The following is a 21,231-nucleotide window of genomic DNA, read 5'->3' on the forward strand; positions in this document are numbered from 1 at the left end:
ACGATCGTCCTAAAGAAAAAGCGGCCAAGCGAGGGCTATAGCATTGCGCTCAGCCTTAGGTTTCTGAGACCGTGGGCTCAACCTCCATGCCACAGCTGCATTTTGGGAAGAAGTCTGGCTTCTCTCTGTGCTGGTTGCCCACCTGCTAAATAAAAACTGCTTTATTTTACTGGCTACTCCAGGGGGTAAATACAATAATAACAACTGCTGCCTCCTCCAGGAATAGATGCTCCATAGAACTCTTCACTCCAACACTTCACAGTGCGGTGCCCTGGACTTGGCACCGCACCACAGGATGGAAACAGTTTACCTGCTTACCCATTTTTTTTCTTTTTTTTTTTCCTTGTCAACAAAGAGATCTAAAACATTTCTTGTTTTTCCGCAGCAAGCAAATCTTTTGGTGACAGAAACCCAGTCGCAGAAATGCTCCTTGCTATGAAACCCGCCAGGATGCTTTACGGCACAGTACTGCTGTACAGCAAACAAGGCGACATGGCGCGAGAGCCTGTTCCCGATTCTTGGGATTGATTTCCACAAAACTGTTCACAACAAAAACATAGAAATAAAGCCAAACTTCTTTCTACGCTGAACAGGGCGCAGTAACTTCTGTCTAAAGGACAAGTCAGGATGCCTACATGCACAAATGTGGTATCTTTGAAAATCTGGATCTCAGTATAAAAGCTGCTGTGCTAAAACCGATAATTTTATTGCAAGTCTCACACTATTTGACAGTTTTTCTGAACACATTCTTCTAGTTTGTTCCTGGGGGTTTTGGGGTGGGTTTTTTTTTTCTTACTTATTTTCTCAGTTCCCGTTCAAACACAAGAGAGGAAGAACAAAAAGTAAAGGAAGCATCTAGTCCAAAAAAAAAAAAAAAAAAAGGGTAGTAAACATGACTGAGTGAAGCTTAAAAGGCTGAAAAACACAGAGATAAGTAAAAGCAAAGCAGAACTTTTTTTTTTTTTTTTTTTTACAAATTTTGATGTCTGGCATGTTCCAAATGACAGCTTTTGACAAAGGAACAGCAAAATGATTTTTATTACTCTGACACCATTCACACCACACACTGGGAGGAATTAGAGTGGACAAAAACAAACATGTTTTAAGCTTGAGCATCTCAAACCAAGTAACCAGGCTTTTTCTTCTGCCACAGCAGCAGAGTCCAGGCCCCTCGGTGCGTGCTGCTGGTGGCTCGGGCAGCTCCTGGTCTCACGAGCTCTTACAGAGCACCCCCTCCCTTGAGCTGCAGGCTTTGGAAAGCAGAAGAAACAGTGAGGGCACCTTTAAATTGCCACATTCGCTACTTTTCAGGCTGACACATGTATCTGGTTAATGATTTAGGATCTCCACCACTTCTGTTTACTTATTTATAAAATACAGTTGATTTGCTGCAGTAATTGCGGGCTGGCAGGGAAGCGAATGACCTCCCACCACTCCCCAAACAGTCCAATCTGACCTCAGCTGAACATCAGGCATGGCCATATAGAAATCGCGGCAGCGGGACGCATGGCAGCAACACAGGCGTGGGGGGCAACAACCCTTCAAACAGACATTCGCTACCTGACATGCACAGCATTTGCTAATGTCTTTTAGCTTTTCCAATGGAAAAAAGCACTAATACTGAGGAAAGTTTAATTATTGTATTGGACAAGTGACTGTTCCTTAGGGTTTTCGATAGCACCTTCCGCAAAGGATAAAGGGACCTTGAAAAGGAGTGAGGAGCCCTAGAGCTGTATGAGCCAATGTTGGCCAAAGGCAGCTGCTGAGCTGCGGGCAGGGAAGCGCTGCCTGCCCCCGGCCAGCCGTATAGAATGCCTGCCGCATTAACTGTGAATGTTCCCCATGCCAGGAAAAGCTCAAGGGCTCGGCAAGAAAAGGAAAGCAGGAATCCAAGAGGACCGACAGCAAGAATTTCTCTCTGAAGTGAGGGGATTAGCTAGGGAGGAGCAGCCGGAGTTTGAGGGAAGGAAAAGAAAATGCAGCAGAAAGCAGGGAGTTGGAGGAAAGCTTGCCTAAGAAGTGCCAGCCTGTGGGAAGGGTCTGTTATGAAGCAGAGTAGCAATTAGTACGGGGAGATCAACCCTCATTTCCATGAGGATGTTTAAATTTAAAACTACATAAAACTACCAGCAGCCACCATAGCTGAAATTTGAACACCTTACCTTACAATTAAATTACAATCAACTTTGAGCAGAAGGGGTATCTCGCCTAGCAAGCATCCAGCCGCAGACCCAGGCAGAGCACATGGTTTTGGGACACAGGGTCACATAAATGCCTGGACCAGAGGACAGATACGTGGGCTGGGCCACTCTCCTTCACACATCCCTCTGCAGACCCCTTCGCTAGGTCTTCCTTTCTCTCTTTGAAACAAAGATGGTGGGATTTTTAGTGCGAAATAACAAACGTTTTTACCAGGCCTAACCATCTACTAGGATGGAATAGATAGATAGTTAGTTTTTGAGCATTTACAGATGGGAAATGCAGCTGAGTTTGTTACTTGCTAGCATAATTCATACCAGCTCCCATCCTTAATTTCTGCCCAGTCATGATGAGCTCATTCTGGTAGCAACAGTGCCTAGGCATTATTTATTTTTGCTCAATCTCTTGGGGATGTACTTTAAACATCAGCTGTCCCAAAATATAGAAGACAAGTAACAACATCTCTCTCTGGCTGTTCATTTCAAATCTCTAGTCCCAAAAGCCAGTTCCAGCTCAGTTTAATCCTTGATCAAAGCAGTACAATTTAGCATTGGATTAGTGATTCTCTCATTTAAATCTGTCACTAAGAAATGCAGGTGATTTAAGTAAATTCTAAATATTTCAACCAAAGCCACTGAAACTTTATCAGGTAGTACAGGGATAACATTTTTGTAACCTTCATTACTATCTCAGGCTGCATTTTCACAGTGTCTTGCAGGCACAAATGCACTTACTCTCCCCGTGTCAAAACAGTCTTTCCTAACCTCCCTAGAAAACTGCATAAGAAAAAAACTCCTCACGTTACAACACTATTGCCAATTCCTTTAGGATGCTTGAGCAAAAAAGCGTACCAGGGAAAAAGAACTGGAAAAACTAACAGGGCACCAAATCTTCTCACGGCATCTCCCCGCTAAAAAGGGCCCCAGGGCTGTGTTTGATCCAAGCGCTTCCAGGCATCACTCTAGGAGGTGGAAATCCTACTTATACCACCCTGATTGCAAATATGAAACTCCTTCCAGTTCAGAGAGAAGCCCACGAAGCCTCCAAACCAGGGAGAAGAAACAAAGAAGCGTCAGCATAAAACTTAAACTGTCAAAGGCAAATGATGCCAAACACAAATTCATACATCTGAAATAAGCTCAGCTCCGAGGCTGCCACAGCAGGACAGTAACCCCAGGGTGAACGTGTCCTTCTGTGCAGCAAAGAGCACAGAGACCGGCTTGCTGATGCCTCTTGTGTCCCCAACACTGCCTGCGTACCCACCCGAGGAAGGAGCACGGCGAGGCAATCATAACCCACGTGCTCCTTTGCTCTCTTAGTACCCCAATAATCAATGTCAAGTGTAGCAGTCCTCAGGCTCCTGCTCTGTACTCAGGGCTGTCCCATAGAACTGCAACCTTGATCTAAGCAAATACTTTTTTACTTACTAGGCAAGTAACGCACAGGAACTGCACCCCCGGCTCACGGTCTAGTCCACCTCAGAAACATATGCATTGCATTCAGGCCCTTCCCTTTGCTACCAAAGTCTCACACCTGCCAGTATCCTGACAGAGTTCCCATGTGTCAACACACAAATCCCTGCACCAGCAAAGAAGTCTCCCTCCCCTTAAGTGAGGCTAACAGCTGAGTTTATGCACTCAGTGAAGCCTGAAATCAATAACATCTGAGTTACACCGAGCTCCTAAAAACTGTTGTTCTTTAGAGGTCCCTATAAAAATGCAGGTCATCTTCCTTTATGCCAAAGGACTTTGATCTGCTGCAGGAGGGCCGCCGGCAGCAAGGGCTTGCACACAAGAGCAGAGCTCCCAGCAGATAGCAACGGCTCCAGGCCCCATTAAAATGCAAACCTTTCAGAAATCAAAGGCAACGGCGAGGGGACTGAGCCCAGGCTGCAAGGCGCCCTGTGAGCCTGGAGCTCTGCAGCCACTGCAGCCACAGCAACCTCCACCACAGAAGTTCAGAGACCATCTAACACTCACACAACTAAACTGGCGTCACGGGACCCCAGGATCACAGTCCGGCATCAAAAAACTTTATTTCTCATCGCATGCAACGCTGCAGGATTGTGAGAACAGCAGCTCTGTCCTGTCTCAGATTAAATTACTCTGAGATATACTTAAAATATTACTGCTCCTCAAATCTTCTCAAAGTTGATTTTCTCCCTGTTATCCTCCCAGGTTTCCCATCCTTTCAACCCACTCCCTTCCTGGAAGGAGTGTGGGGAGGGGCAGACATCAGGACTCCAAACAGCCTGGTGGAGTCCGGCAAACACCCAAGTGCCTCTCCCTGCAAAGTAACAGCTCCCACATGGGAGGAGGGAAACCTTGTGAGACTCTGAGGCACACCTAAATCTACTTTAATTCAATAATAACTATGGCAGATGGATAGAATAAAAATCCAGAGAGCCAATGGGGGAAAAAAAAAAAAATCCAACCACTGAAAAATATACCACATGCAAGAAAGTAAAATAATCCTGCTCCCCCCCGCCAACGCACATCAAGGGTGAAAATCAATGACAGACCATGTAAGGTTTTTTCTGCCTGCCCAGCTGAGGAAAAGTAAATGTTCAAGTAAGTCCCCTCCAAGTCCCTCTCGCAGGCAGGAGCAAGTCGCTCTGCTCTCACCATACCTTTATTCCTCCGTCTCACCACCCCGAGCCGGCACTTGAGCGAAACAGCAAACATCTTCCCCGACCGCAGCCTCCAGCGCTCCGCTCACATGGCTCTGTGCCGCTTCTCCCTCCGCACCTCTGCCTGGCTCTGTGAGGGGCTGCTGGCTCGAAATTAATTTATGATTACTGTGAAATGGAGTCGTGCTTTATGTAGTGGCAGAGGGAGAGGGAAGGGGTTTTGGGGGGAGGATGGCAGAGACAGAGCTAGGGGGGACACAGACCCTTTCCAATACTTCCAGCGCGGGGCTGTTTTGTCTTGTTATCTTGTCCAGATGAATAAAATCATTCATTGATGTTTATAAACCTATCGCCAGTCTCCTGCTGTTAAGGGCTGGGAATCTGGTACTACATTAACATACTAATTTGCAAAGTAACATTATTCCTTAGCACATATGGGTGCGTGCTTGCACTTCACCAGAAAGCTAATCCAGAGCTTACCAGAGCAAAGGAGATAAAAGCCTTCCATTTTATGGGACCAGTTCACTAGAAACCCAGCACCAGCGCTCGTGCCCTGGGGCTATGTGCTGGTAATGGCCCTGGCAGCCCAAGTCCTACTAAAGAAACTTTTCTGCAAAAGAACTTTTTGTGTCTGCAGAAACCATCGACAATGTCCTGCAGACCTGAGAGCGAAGCCACCGTGCCAGGGACACACAAGCCACCTGTTGAACGTCAGCTCCCCAAACAAAATGCCTGATGTATCCCGAGTCTCACCTCTTACTTGCAGAAGTGGGGTGATGGATCATCCTGGAGATTTTTGCTGGGGATGGAGCAACCTTGGGGCAGTTCAGGGCCACACTTTCAAAACTGCTGGAGAGATTTTGTTTTCATAAGCTGTTGCGTACAGCAGAGGACAGCAGGCAGCCCCTGGCAACATCCCAGGATATAGCTGGTTCTCGGCAGGGGTTATTGAGTAACAGAAAACACGAAGCTTATTTTGGGCAGAATTACCAGGGAATTTAGGGGAAAGTAAGACAGATGCCTCGCTCTTGGCAGGACCACTCTGGGTCCCCACGAGAAGTCAGCCCCATACAAACCCTCACCAGGAGTTCGTGCTGCGGGAGACAGCAGAGGTTTCTTCCCAGCCATACTACCCGAGGGTCTGTGTGGGTTGGACTCTTGGTGAGACCCACCACACCTGGATGGACCAGCGATGTTGAAGAGGGCCTACTTTGTGGGATAAAAAGGAGTTTGAGGGACCTGTAACAAGGACTCAGAGCCAGCATAACTGGATGGTGGATTTGGTGCACCTAAAAGAAAAGAGGTCCCTTTGTCCAGCCAGGTCTGGTGACTAAGAGGACATGAAAAACCAAAAGCCTGTGGGTCACATGGTGACAAGACACCATTCATAGTCCCCAGGTTACCCCCTGTCAAATACAGGCAGCACAGTAGGGTGAAATACATATACAATATATTAGAGACAGTGTAATAAATCTACCCAAGGAATAGCCATTTGAGATATTAGCGGAGAAGATACAGCACTACCTGTTCTTTTATTCAGCTTACTATTCTGACATTTTCTCACGTGCAGTCACCGAAACTCAGATTTCCAAATGAATAATTTTCTGGACTTTTGAATGCCTGGGAGAGAACAACAGCAGAGGTTTACCACTAAGTCATCACAAAGCTTAGTTATATTAATTTGTCTTTTCAAGCAGGGGTAAATGCAGACTTGCATAGCCCAGTACTGCCTCAAAACAGTAATCTGCAGAACTTCCATAGGTACGATTTTTGTCTGCATTCAACAAAAATTAGGACTGTGGTTTGTGGGGCCCTGATTCCACAAACCATCCTCTGACCGCCCAGACCCCGACTTGCATCTCTGGGCCAGAGAGGCATCAGTGGTAACGGGATGTACTTTGCCCCTCCATGGCAGCAGTTTTAGGTCTGAACTGCACATGTTAGTGATCATGCACCCCTACACTCTGCCCCCGACACCCCTCTTGCTCTTCTCCATCTCTTCACAGCACACTTCCCAAGTCAGGGAGGGTCACGCAGAGAAATGTGGACTCTTCCCACTCTCTTTGGGTGGAAGGACCTTGGAAAGGGTTCGTGATGGCACACGGGTCTCGCTGCCTTCCTTGCCCAGCCCTGCTCACCCCCACACTCTTCTGGGAGAAGGACACTTGCTGAGGACTCTGCCTGATAGATATGTTACTACTACCTTTCATCTGACTTTCAGACCCAAATCACACCAGGAACAGCACTTTGGTTGGCCTTTTCTACTGAGCTGAGCCTCTCTCAGTGCTTTTTAGCAGTTGAAGCAGGCAAAATATTCTTCCCTCTCTGTATGGGAATTCAGACAATGGCAGAAGCAGTTCTCAACCGCTTCTTACCATGGTCCCAGGGGAGTTCAAAGGTGCCTTCCAGGAACCTACAGGAAAACTCAGGATTTATAGAAGAAAGCCCCATTAGTAATTCAATACCTGAGGGCTAAAGGCTGCTCTCAATAGCTGGACATTTGGGAGTTTACCAACTCTCTGCGCACCTTCTCTAGCCAACATTTCTGCTGACCCCACAGATGACTTAGGAAGTCGCAAATTGTTTCCACAGACCAACTGCTGCAGGCAGCAACACACTGCATCTTTTCAGGAGGCCCCTTAGAGACATGACACAGAATAATTCAACTCTGATGCCTGACCTCAGCAGTGCTGTACTACTGAGTCTTTGCACTTAATTACCAGGGTCACCCTCCCACTTTTTAGGTTGGTAAGACACATGCACAGTTTGGTAAATTCAAACTCAAATAAGTTTGGAGCCAAAGGAAAACGTAATACAGACTGACCCAGAAAGCTTTCCAGCAAGGAAAGGGCTAAAAGAGAGCTGCTTTGAACGCATGGCAGCGTTAGCAGCACAGCGCAAATGGCAATCCCAGAGGAGCTAACACCAAATTTCAAATTCAAGAATTCCAATTACAGACCCTCAAAACTTAATAAACCCTCCGTGCTTTAGAGATCAATCTTTATGTAACAGCATGAAAGATTATCTTCTTGACTCCATCTTGTTTTCTTTAAAATACAGAGTTTAAAGCATTGACAGGTGTGTACGTGTATATTAAGTACAGATAAATTTAGATGTAATGTATGTATTTAAAGCCTCATACAGAAGACGAAAAGCCTGAGAATGTTTGTGTTGCATGAGAAACACGCACGTGGGGCTGGCAATGGGTTGAGGGATGGGGCCGGGCAACAGGGCTTCTCCTGCTGCTTCTGCCACAGCTGCAAGAGCCCAGGGAGCCTGATCACAGCACACCGAGCTCCAAATGTTCAATTTCTGAGACAGCCTGAGAAGTGATCCCCAGCTCCCCACACACAGTTGCTTGCTTGTCCAGGTTGCTTTTTCTTGTCTCACCTCTACTGAGCACGTGCATTTGCAATTAATTTCACTGGAGCTGTAGCAGAGGAATTTATACGCTTTTCCCAATCAAAATACCATTTTGCACCAGATTTTGCCTGCTTTCATGATGCTGAAATACCAGTCTACAAATAAGACTAGAGGAACCATGCCGTTTCCTCCTCTCTCTAGGTTCATCACTAGGATTTAAGCATATTCAGACATAAACCTGAATATTAAGATCCAATTTACCCTCCTCTGCGAGGCTCAGAGAACTTCTTTAGCCAGGGGAATTGCCTGGGTGTCCCAAGACAATTGGTTTTACCTCAGAGGAAATTCCAGTCACAAACAAAACACAGCTGTTTCTCTTTGATACTGAAACAAGTGTGTTTTCGGCGCTCTCCCGTATAAATCTAATCCTCATTTCAGCTAAGGAAATGACTGTGGGGACACCGGTCATCAAGAGTGCACAATAGAAGGAGTGAGAAATGCAGCAATTAAACTAAGAGGATAAAAAAGCATTTGTATAATGGGAAATCTATTACCATTTATCATGTCTGGTATTTGAAGTGGCTCTGCCAAGCCATAGACTCCATTGCAAATAATGCAAGAGGATAATGAAAATAGATATATACCGAGTTTCAGAAAAATAAAGCAAAACACTGTGTGAATAATGAATATACAGTATTCAGAATATATGCATGTACTGCTGCATTTATCTGCGTGTCAATGATTACACTTTTTCTATAATAGCGAACTGGAGAAATGGTAGGGAAGAAAACAGTCTTCTATTCATGTAAACATTTAAAAATATGTATCAGAACAAAATTAAAGGAGCAGAAACTATTCAAAGTAGAGCTTACATTAAATTAGTTAATTTTTTCCTTGAAGTTGCCATACAGTTTCTTTCCTTCCTCAGGAATAATAATGCAAAATCCCATGTGTCTAATACATATCCTGAAAATTACACACCATACTAAAATGTATTTTAAAAGGCAGTATTTCCTTACTAACAGGTATAGTTATGGTTGAATGCATTAATGTTACAAATACTGAAAATACTGCCTTTGTGAATTTGTTCGGATTATTTTCATCTTCTCTTCGCTAGTTTAAAGGATGTTCCAACCTTACTTTATATGTGCTTCAATTCTGTATGACTATAGGAACAGGCAGTGGGCAGAACCATAAAACGGGTTCTGGGGAGAAAAATGCAGATTTCTATGGAAAGGCAGCCATTTATTTTTCTTTTCATTTTGTATTTGCACATTGTCTGCAAAAAGTAAAAACAGATATTACCAGATACTGGGGTAACAGGCTTTTTATCATCACTATAGATCAGACAACATTAAACTGGCTAACCAGTGTACATCTTCCATTTAAAAAGAAAGCAAGATAGACAAAGTTCACTACAGACGGTTTTGCTCTATAAATAGCACGAGTAGAGTCTCATTGAAATAATTTCAGGTATCAGTAACAAAAGGTATGAAACAGCCTGCCTTCTTACTACAGCACTTTGTTAAAATCTTGCCCTTGGTAAACAGACTTTTTGGATAACTCTGTCCAGTAAAAAGACATTAAAAAGACTGGCCGGCAACAGACTGAAGGTATCTCTCAAAAATATTAATGCCACAGCGCATGTTAAGATAAGCCATTGCAATTAGCAGACAACCGATCTCCCCCTAACAGCTTGGGAGCTCTTTGAGAGCCACAGAAGCAAATAACATCAGCCAAATGTGGCATTAAAGCATTTGGAGACAAAAAGTCTGCCTTAGGAAGTCAGATCAATGCTGAAACAACAGATCCAATACAGCAATGCCTTGAACAAAACTCAGGCTGAGCTGATCTATAAAAATCAGATATCCCATAGACTCATGAGTTGCTGTGTGTTAGTGATGAAGCTCTCCTTCCCGATGCGTGGATTCCCGCAGAAATACCCCTATCCTCTGTGTAAAGCAGAGCAGCACCGGGGCAGCCAGCAGCCAGAAGGTGCTCACCCCCTCCCCAAAGCAACCGAACAGACCCCAGGCTCCAAGTTCATTGCCTCTCGGTGCCTGTTAAATCAAATGTACTGCTAACAAATGCTGTTAGTTCGGGGCCGGGGGAGTCAAAATGACAGCTTGGCAAAGCTTGTTTTTCCTCGTGTGTTGACATTGTCAATAACAAAGGTTTGGGAGAAGATACGCTGCCCACATTGACACCTGTACTGCTTTAACTGATTACCCTTAATAAATGATCCCGGTGACAGCCTGAACAATGAACTGTTTCACTGAAACCATGCTCGATTAGTAGACAATTCCCAAAAGGAAATGGTCTAAATTATGCTTTACAAGTACCTAGCTTGGTCCTAATTAGCATGGCTACGGCCTTCCCAGTGCAATGCCACAGCCTCCAACTGAGTAACATCATGGGGGGAAGTTTGATGTGGCACTATTAGGTTTAATTACCCTGACAATAACTTACAAAGGTGACAGTCTGTCATGTAACTGTGTTCAGCTAAGTAGACAAACAGGCTTCAGTCATTAACCTTCACCCTCAGTATTTTGAAAGCCCTTCTTATTTTCTGCATCCACGGGTGACTTCTCTGACACATGCTCTGAACATTCTGTGCAACTTTTTACAAACTCACCAGCTTCACAGAAGGCCATGTCACGAGAAATGCCATGTTTAATTTTTAGCTATATGCAATTATTTCCCTGAACTAAAACTTCTCCAGACCCTGAACCCTCTGTAGCATCAGCTGCAAGAAACCAGCAAGAAGCTCTTTGGAGAAATGCCCAGTTCTCACTATCACATTTGCTGAGACTGTGAATGCAGCTGTTTGTAAGCACCACGGTCCCACAGTTCCAAAAGTAACACTCATGGGGACTACACCTCCAAGCCAAACCACTGAGATGCTAATGGTTTGTATCTAGATTAGACTGAGACTAGAATTTAAGGAAGATGATTTAAAGACAAGTGAAGGCTAGGGGCGAAAGCTATGTGCTGATGATGTCTTCCTAGTTGTCCTCTCCATAATTCACACCCCAGATTGGCAGGAAGGCTGAATGTGTAGGATTTTATGGGCACTTTTCTGCAATTCAAGTAGGTGAATGGCATTTGGATTATGTCCCAAAGCTAAGAAGGCAGCTAATTTAAACATTCACATCTATGTTCCTCTTTTTTGAGCTTCCAACTTGAGCCCTATCAGTATTACTTAGGCATCTCCTCCTACTATAATTATTTTATCAGCTGACAAGAACTTCTCAACAATTCACGTGTAAAAAGTGTTCTTACATTCCTTCCTGGTAATATTTCAGTGGTGATGCTGCAGACTTATCAGCATCCAGAGCAAACCAAAAGCACAGGTGCTTAATGCTCAGCCCATCTTTTTTTCCTGCTTCTGCACAACATAGAGTGTAAGAGAAACCAGGTCCCTACTTGGAAATGCTGCTGCAATAGTAGTAAATAACAGCAGCTACTTAACTGTACGAAAATGTATACGTTTGGAACTGGGGTTATAAGACTTGTATTATCCCAAAGAGTAGTGACCCAAGTGGTACTGCCTGTAGCCCACAGTAAGAAGCATTGTCTTGCAGGTAGAAAATTGTTGCCGGGATTCAGCCTAAGACCATAGTTTATTTTGCCAGGAAATGCTAAAGCCGTTCTTTAATAATTAAATGGTACAGTATGTTTGTTCAATCTGCAAATCCATGGACAAGGCATCAGTCTCTCCAAGGAGACAGCTGAGTCTCCTGAAGCAAGAAATTAAAATAGTCTTATCTCCATGTGCTATATTGCCACTCACTCTGACTGCCAATTTACTTAGAAGAACGAAAGCCTCTTGCAAATGCTGAGTGCAGATGCTAGCCTAGACAGGGGTCACGCTATGCCTTCATGTATGTACTCCCAACAGTCTTCTCACTGTATTTCACATTGCTGTTGTGCTAATGAAGCAATTAGATAGTAACAGCCCGAGACAAGTTAGTGTGCCAAAGGCCAAAAGTCGTTTCCCTTTTAAACAGGTTCTCATTACCCAGTTTAAGTGCCAGCTGCAGTCTTTTACTGGGAGCACAGTTAAAAGATAATACACAAATCTCACTGTTAGTTACAGAGCACCGTCAGTCCTCTCGGCCCCAAAAAGGGTGATAGGAAACCTGCGGTCACTGCAACATGCAGCTTAGCTTTGAAATTAAACAGCCTCACTTTAGACATGTTATATTGGGAAATTTAAAATAATCATGCCGAATCAGTACTGTTTCTGCCAGGAGATATATGTACCTTTTTAAATAGCATGTTTGTGCTAGTAGACTTGCTGTTACTGATTTAGCACCCAGTAAAAAATGACTGTTTTTTAAGCAAAAGATTTAAAGTTCGAAGTTACACAATTATTAAATCAATATCAGAGTGTTTAAGAGGTCTTAAGGACCCATGAAATTGAATTTTGTTATTATCATTAAACACAGTGTACCAATATTATGTTTGCTTATATAGATCTCATCTGGGGGCTCATTTTGCCTGCATTGTACAAATGTTCCCATATCATACTGAGTGCAGTTTGAGGAGACAGAGAAAGAATGGGCCAAGAGAAGTAAGATTCTCTCAATTTTGAACTGTTATAGACAGATACCTTTTCCAAAATAATAGCAATAAAGGTGTTTCACTCACAAGAACAAATTACTTAGGGAAAGAGCACGTTATCTGCGTTCTGGTCTCCTTAAATCAAAACCAGGTGTCTGCCTTCCAGAAAACCAACCAGAAGGTTTGCCTTGGTCTTTTCCAAGTTACTAGTGATACAGAGATGAAGGTTTTGGCCTGTGTTTTTACAGGACATCAAGCTAAATTATTCTTGTGCACCATCAAATTTAATGACTGCATCCACTGCCACATATAACTGGCATTGGTTTCTTGTCTGCAAAACAGCCACAGCAGTTTACTCTGGCAGAAAACTTGCCCATTGGTGGCTTGCCCAGTATCGGACTGGGAGCCAACAGCAGACTAGGGAACCAAGCCCAGCCCTAATTAAATGCATACATCCATCTGAAAACTCATCATTAATTTTTCCTACTTTAAGCATTTTTCCATTCAGACAAGGCTTGATTTTCTTACCCCATTTGACAGTAGGTACAGATTTGCCTGCCCTATGGTTATCAGAACCAGAGCTGCACCATCGCAGAGGTGGCCCAATGCCCACTCTTCCAAGAATTGACTGCACCCATAATTAACTGGAGATGTGTTTGGGAAATGGCTAAATCATAGTAATTATCATCATAATGGCATAATTAAAAATGGATGAAATCTCACTGACAGGTGGTATTTTGAAAAGCACTTACCATCAATTTTATACTTCCCGCTAAGGGAGATATTTACTTTTGCCATCCAAGGGAGACTTTGAGAACTCCAGCTTCCATGTCTACTCTCTTCAGACTTCATTTATTATCCCTATTTCTGAAGTACTTTCCTACCCCAACAGCCTACATTTTTTTAATCCAAGAATTACCACGTTCATTTCTCTGATTAGCAATTCCAAACTCAGCCCTTCACAAAGGCTACGATTCACCTATACCTTATATTTTATGTTGAGGTCTAAAAACAATATCAAAGCTGCATTTTATAGTCAGGGAGCCTGAAACTCTCACCCTCTATTTGCATTTCCTTATTAATGGATTGGTCCCGTCATCAGGTGAACGAGCAGGAAAATACTTTGCTTCAAATTCACTGTTGCTGCACCCTAGAGGTGGGGCTTTGGATTGGTAAGAGGGAAGATGGTGCCTGGAGTTTTCTAAAACTTCTATGCTGCCTGGCTTTGCTTACTTATTTTTATTATTCAACTGCAAAAGAGCTGCCAAAGCAAGTGCTGCAGAGTATTTTGAGAAGTTAATTCAGCACATCTCTGCTTCCCTAGGAAATCAAGCAGTTGTCCTCCAGGCTCACCTGTGCTTGTCTCATCTGCAGACTAATTCAAGATCAGCTGCAAAAAGAACTAAACTACCCAGCTTCTGCAACTACTTGAGAAGCAAGCGAGGTGTGGATGCCATCTCTAACCATATGAGCATTCACATACTTGCTCTTGAAGAAAAAGACTGTCTGTGCCATTACACATTTTCACTCTTACCTGTCTCCTTGGCGTTTATTACAGGTGACCCAAGATGGAAGGGCTGGCTTGAAGCTGATCACTACAGTCCTCTGAAAGCTGAAACCTGCAGCTTTGATTTAGCCACTCTCTAGTGCTTAGCATTATAGGAAACGTGAGAGAGGCATGCAGAAATTCGTGGAAACCTTAATGGTAACAAAGTATATTTATCAGGGCAAGATTACAGAGATTTAAGGAAGTCATCTACTTTTCTTTTTGCAAATATTAGCCTTCAGCAAAGACATGAAAACATTTGTCTTTATTCTAAAGAGGATATTATCAGCTAATTAATTTCTAGCACCAAACAGTCCAGATGAAGAAGGGTTTAATTGCTGAAAATGTTGAAACAGAATATTTTCACAGCGAAATTTGTTTGGTTACAATCGATTGATTCTGTTTGATCAAAGGCTTTCTCTGTACAATTATCTTAGCTGGAAGTTAGAGATCCCATAACCATTCGTGAGCTTTTATTCACCTTTGAATCTCCAGTGTACGCCAGCAATCCCCCTTCCGCAGCCACTGCAGGACGTGCAAGTGGGGTGCCCAGGAGGAACTATAAATAATGCAGCTCCATGACCCCGTTAGCAAAGAGGGAGATCGGAGATGGTGGGGCTTTGAAGGGGCACCAGACTCCACTTAGGAAATACAGCTTTCTCCTTCTGCTGGTCACCACAAGGGAAATCACTTTGAAAGGTTGAAAAAGGGCAACTCTTTCTAGCTCAGTAGACCAGTTTATATCTTGTGATATGAGCATAACTGCTAATAACTGCTTCATTTACAGTACGCTCACTACTGTAGGGCACAGGCAGAAAGAGGATTATCAGGGTCTCCAGCCTGTTGCCTTTCTCGGGATCCTTTGCCTTTATCTACAATTATCCCTGCCCCAATGCTATTAACCCTGACTTCTTCAGAGCCACACATGAATTCCTACTCTTAGGTTTTCCCCTTTCCACCAGCAACAATACTGCTCCCACTAGCAGAACACTTGGTGCCAGGTCTCAGAGTTGATCCAGGACCTGCAGGACGTTAAACCTCAGCTGCTTGACTGCTGCTTGCAGTACTCCAGCACCGTCCCCAGACCACGACCAGGACCAGATAGTGCAGCACGCATACACCCAGCCTGGTGCCGATGCTTTGCCAAAAGGATCTTTTTCCCTTTCCTGTTTCTCCCCCTTTCCTGATGTACAGCCTTGTCCAAATCACTTCACCTCCTGCATTTGCATATAAAAAAAAGCAAGCATTTATTTAGAGGTTCCTCAAGACACTATTTTAGTTATCACCACTTATGCCAAACACCTTATGCCAAACACCTTCACACCTGGGGGTACACAGAGCTCTATGAACAGCCCCATTCAAAGAAGAGAGACATAGGAATACACAAATCTCTTTTTCCAGCATCTGAATTTATGGCTGAAAACTAAACTATCAGCTTTGCAATGATTTACTGCTGTACAACGAGACCCATGGGATATAAACAGAGGAGACAACCCTGCAGGACAATAAATTGCCACAAACCAAACTGTCATCACAAAATGCATAAAAGCCATGCGAAGCAATCCCGCTGATGGGACACAGGGGGCCTTATGGCAGCTGCTCTTCTGCCGGCATGAGGTACAGGTGCCTCTTCCAAAGCAAGCAATGGGGAGACGCCTGTCCCTGGCCTCCACCACCACCTGCAGCTCTTCCCATCTCCTTCCTTGCCCAGGGTCTGGGACACCCCACTGGCTTCTCATGAGCTTTTCCCCATGATATCCAGGGCACCAGCCCGCAAATCCTGGTAATGAGACATTTCTGAAAGGCTATCAAGTTTCATCAGGCCCAAAGTCACCTAAAGCACCCAAACCCTTTGGACAGCCTGGCCATGTAGTTTTGGACTCTTTTGTTGGTGTGGTCCCATTCTGGGCCAGGCACCTATCTGAAGATGTTTGTCTTCACCCCAGGGGTCAGGTAGGACAAGACTGGCTCTGAGAGGAGTCTGTCAGCAATCACTGCAGCTCCTGATCAACTCTGCCTGCCAGGGCTGCGTCTCTGTGGGTCTTCATGTCTCTCCAAGCCCCAGCACTCATGAACTTCAAAGCCACAAGAAATGCAGGAACAATTCTGGTGAGCTCAGCCAGTGGCTTTACAAGGATGGCTTGGTTTTAATTATGTGCCTGGGGGATTTCTTGTGGGAGGATGAAGCAACTAGGTCTGGCATCACTTAGCAGTGGAAGGGTAGAGTTTAACACAGATGATCTAACAGGCTGAGCCACTTCCCTTTGAATGTATTTATTTAACCTAGAAGTTGAATAGCTCTGTATTTCTAAGGTAGCCGATACTGGGTGGAAAATCAGAAGAATAAACGTATCTTACCTTTCAGAGGGACCAGAGGGAAAAAAAAAAAAAATTAAAAGGTCTCCAGTATAAATTTTAATTCCCCATAGCATTACACATGACTGGGACATGGGTTTATACTCAGAGCCCTAGTCCAGTGCAAAGAGAGCTACAATAGATGGCAAGTGCATCTAGATCACTGACAATTCCCCCTCCCGTACCAAATTTAACTCCCTCTGTTGAGGATAATGTGAGATTTTCCCAAACACCCCCTTTGCTGAATCTGCCTTTCTGCTTAGACATCACAAAGCCAGGCAGCTCAGTGCTGCTTCGAAATGGGGGGAGCGAAGAAAACAAATCCAGAGAGACTGTCCACAGGGAAATCCAAGGAGCTACAAGAAGATAAAACAAGAGGCAAAGAGGAATCCTTATGAAAATGCATGAGATGTGAAAAACTGACAGGCCAATTAAACATGCCTAAATACGATCAGAGATTATCCCAATGCCACTGCTGTGTCCTATTGTTCTCCACCCTCCCTTTGTTCCCCCTCTCCAGCCTCCAGAGGAGCAGCTCGCAAACGTCCCCCAGTCCCTCCTGCTCACCCCTCCGACCAGCGACAACCACACACGCTACAGGCCCATCACTCCTTGCCTTTTGTCTTTGCACAAACTGCTTTTTTACCAGTCCTGGGCCAGCTGATGGCATTTCTGCTTTCTGTGCACTGCTCCTGAAGAAGGCACACGAATGCCGAGAGCCTACGGGGAGTGGGGGCTGGCTGACGCTTCTGTAAACACCATGCTAATCTGTTTAAGATATTAGACTCCTATATATGTGTTTTTAATAATAAAGGCAACATTTAAATGCTGCCAAGGTATCAGAGAGACAGCAGCAGACACAGAAGAGCCACCTCTACCATATAAACAATGGAAAATGCTCTCTTATCTTTTCATACCACTAGGCCTCCAGGCTGCAAAATAAATGAGTGCATTCATTTACATTTTATTGTGGAGATATAACTGGCTGGAATAACTGCCAGCAGAGAACCTGACTGCAGGAATGCACTATTTTTCTCCCCATTTGCCTTAACAGATGCTTTTTTTCCGGCAATCTATCCCTATCACTGTTGTCTAGATGGCAGAAGGGGCATTAACCCACTACCTATCTTGCATTTAGAAAAAAAAGACATGGGTTCAGCTTTTTACAAAGCCTCAGGCTAACAAACTGTTACAGAGTAGCACAAACTGTGGAAGAGGGGCTCTTCACCTAAAGCATATCCAGGCAGTAAAGCCAAAACTTTCTTAGATAGTCACACATTCGTGTCCCAAAAACCCTACAAGCCACATTCAACCCGCAAGAGACATATTCATCTTAGCCAGTCACTTATACTTCCCTTACAGTCAACGGAGAAGAGCAGGGTCTCCAGAGAATTCATCCCACGGGTTCGAGATGTCTATTTTGGGTTGAGAAGCATGAATTCCTCTCTTTTCCCTGCTGAGCAGCCTGGACACATAGCTCAGAGGGAGAAGTCCACTCCATATGTCCAGCTGAGATGGACCCAGGCCATCTAACTAGTATTGCCCATACAGGTTAACATTAACTACAGGTTCGAAAGAACTGTGTCATTCTTTTGGTAAAAAGAATAACCAAATAAATAAAAAACAACCAAAGCACTCAATCTCCCAGGTCAGTACCCAAAAGCTTAGCAGATGGTTAGAAGGATGTGGACTGAATGTAAAACTCAACCCTTGGTTCCCAGGCAGCAGGAAAGCCCAGGGCTGGGTGTGAACTTTCTCAGCTGACAACTGCCTATTAGAAAGATAAAGTAAAATACACACAGGGTTAACAATAGTAATAACTGACAATTTGGGGCTAGCTAACATTTTCCACTGCCTCCTTGTTTTCTGATACCTAAATATTTTCAGGTTTTAATTTCCTTTCTTATCTGTTGATCAATTTCTAACTAAAAATGTTGTAAAAAATATAATGAAAAGTTTAAGCAAAAATATTTGAGTATATTTCACTGGAAAAATGGTGTCAAAACCACATCTCAGACATCTTGAACTACCTGAGGAGGTAAGACAGGAAAAAGTCTGGGTGACTGGAAGCAGAATGAATGAATGAATGAATGAATACATGAATAAATGAAATCAAATCAAATCAAGTCATACAAGCAAAGAAGACCCAGTTAGGAAGCCTATCCTGTTCCCACCACAGCTTATGACTGAAAGCAGCAGGGAGACCTCAGAGGGACCCAAGGAAGAGGTTGCTAAAGAATCCTCCAGTGGCTTGATCCCACTGGGGTTACAGGCAGCCCAGTTAAACACCCTCTAGGCTGGCTGGCTTTAGGTCCGATCCAGGTCACAGAGAAAGATGGCAAGTTGTGCTAGGGTATGATCTCCTGATTGCTATGGGGTAATTAAAGAAGGCGTTACACATGAAAGCACAAAGGGACAGTCCAAGCAGCGCATACCACCTTCACCTCTGAAGGATGTACTGCCACAGATCTGAACCACATTTGCAATGCAGATTTTTAGCGGAAAGCATTTTTCACATAGAAGCTGAAGCTGAGAGCAGGATAGTCACCAGTGTTGCTTATCATGGCACTGGCTCGGGCCTCAAGCTGAGAGGCCAATGTCCAGCCCTGCCCCAACCTGCGTAACCCTGGGCAAGTCCAATACCATCTCTGTGCCCCAAGTGTCCAGCTGTAAATGAAGCCATCCAGCCACCCGCAGTCCTGTAAGAACGGGGCCATCAGATGCTCCAGGACAGGGTCAGAAAAGCAGCGTAATAGAATTAGGTGGGCGAGAAAGAAAAGAGCGAGCCCATAAAACGTTCAAAAACTGCAACAATGCTATTGCAAACAAACTACCAAATGTGACAGTGAAAAGAACAGTGACCTACATTAGACAAGAGCATAGCTTTGTCTTAAGTGTAGTTTCATAAGCGCTTTATATCCCTTGGATGCTGGCAATGCAGAATGAAGGAAGCTGAGCCCGATGGCCAATGCACAGCCCTTCACATTTTCCGCTGCTGGGTCACAGCCACCGGCAGAGAGTTCAAGTGTGCTGGGAACATGTCAGTGAATGCTGTAGATGCCCCTTTTTCACATTCTGGGCTTCTTTCATTTGGCTTTTTTATAGATAGACTGAAACCAGAAAAATTTTCAGTGATATTACAGCCACAGCATAGTTTGCTCGGAAGATAAGGATGGATATAATGGACCTGGGTCCAGACCGACTTTGGCCATAGCACATTTTCACAGGCAAAAACACCCCTCAGAAAAACAGCAACCTAGATTTGTCCATTTCCCATTGCTTTTCTGTTGCACAAATAAACATAATAAACATCCAGGTTTAAATACCTCAAAACGCAACAATCAAACAAAAATCTCAATGAGCTACATGTTTTCCCTGCATTTTTAGGAGCACCATCCCACCAGAAAGACGACTCCCTGCTGTCCCCATTCCACAGATGTGCAAAATGCCACCCTCGCAAGCAAGAGAAGGTTTATAAAGGAGACCCAGGAGTCCCAGTTCCCTGCCCTTACCGCTTCTCCCACCAACATTTTTCAGCCCTTGAAAAGCATGACAGCAGTGGCTGGCTGTAGGAAGCTCTCCTGTCACGTAAGCAATGGATATCAAACAGGCACGTTATCTCCGGGCGAGCAGGAGCATTCCCGTTTCCTTACCACCGGTACAGAGGTGCAGACGGCACAAACCAGCCGGGTCACAGAGTTCCCGGCTCTCCCCTTCCTCCTCCACCCTCAGTTCCTCTCGCCATCTCTTCCTCCTCCTCGATGACTTCTTAAGGATCTTCAAAACCTTGTTCACTTTATTCATTTGGTCTCCCAGCCACAGAAAGGGGACGGGATCTCCCCGACTCCTGTTGTCTCAGCAGCTCCAGCTCCCTGGGAAGGAGGGACAGCTAGAAGCAGGCAGGTCACTGGGAGGCACGAAAGCACTCGTGTGTGTGTGCATGCGTGTGTCTGTGTCAAAAGCTTCTTTCCACCCAAAGAGAGAGTTTTGGGTGGTGGCAGGAGGGGGGAAGGAGAGAGAAGGATTTCTTTTGCCTCTGTCCATCCACAGCTCTTGCAGACAGCAAGAGCAGGCATTTCTTCTCCCTGATGACTTGGGAAAGCTCATAACTCACAGGGGCAGCAGATCCTGTATAGGGTTTTCAATTTCTGTTTTCAACAATACATGCATTCTGGCAGATTTCAAATGCTCCTCAGGCAAAAGAGTCAGCATCAGCTCAGAAAAAGCAGTGACTCTTAAAGAATTCTGGCTTCATTTCAAAGATTAGAAATAGCTAATGCAGACAGCAAATAATATCTGTAACTGTGAGAAACGCTAAATAACTGTGTGGTCTGTAGGAAAGAACCTTGACTTCCCTGGACTTGCATAATTACTCACATTTATCCAGCACCTTTCAGCAATCACTTTCTCGCCAACATCTTTGGGAAGAGGCAAGTAATTTCCCCAGTTTCCTGCATACACTGAGGCACCGCGAGGTGAAGTGGCTAGTCAAGACATTTTTAGCACAACCGCTAAATACATCCCTGCAAATAGCTTCTCTCCCTACTTCAAAATTTTGACTCTAAACTTTTCA

General features: G+C 44.4%; 1 protein-coding gene across 2 annotated transcripts in view; it reads right to left on the reverse strand.

Moving 5' to 3' along the window:
- The window catches only part of GRIP2 (glutamate receptor interacting protein 2), a 294,431-nt gene that overhangs the window by 133,749 nt on the left and 139,451 nt on the right, over positions 1-21,231 (reverse strand). Inside the window, exon 1 of one of the 2 annotated variants that reach the window (XM_052777589.1) lies at positions 20,312-20,568. The exons of the other annotated variant lie outside the window; for it this stretch is intronic. Coding sequence (XP_052633549.1) covers positions 20,312-20,462 — 151 coding nt within the window. The 5' untranslated portion in view covers positions 20,463-20,568. Of the gene's footprint in view, positions 1-20,311; positions 20,569-21,231 lie in introns of those variants that run through there. 2 annotated transcript variants of the gene reach the window in all.

The sequence above is a fragment of the Harpia harpyja genome, chromosome Z (genome assembly GCF_026419915.1).
Source record: "Harpia harpyja isolate bHarHar1 chromosome Z, bHarHar1 primary haplotype, whole genome shotgun sequence".
In the NCBI taxonomy this organism is placed as follows: Eukaryota; Metazoa; Chordata; class Aves; order Accipitriformes; family Accipitridae; genus Harpia; species Harpia harpyja.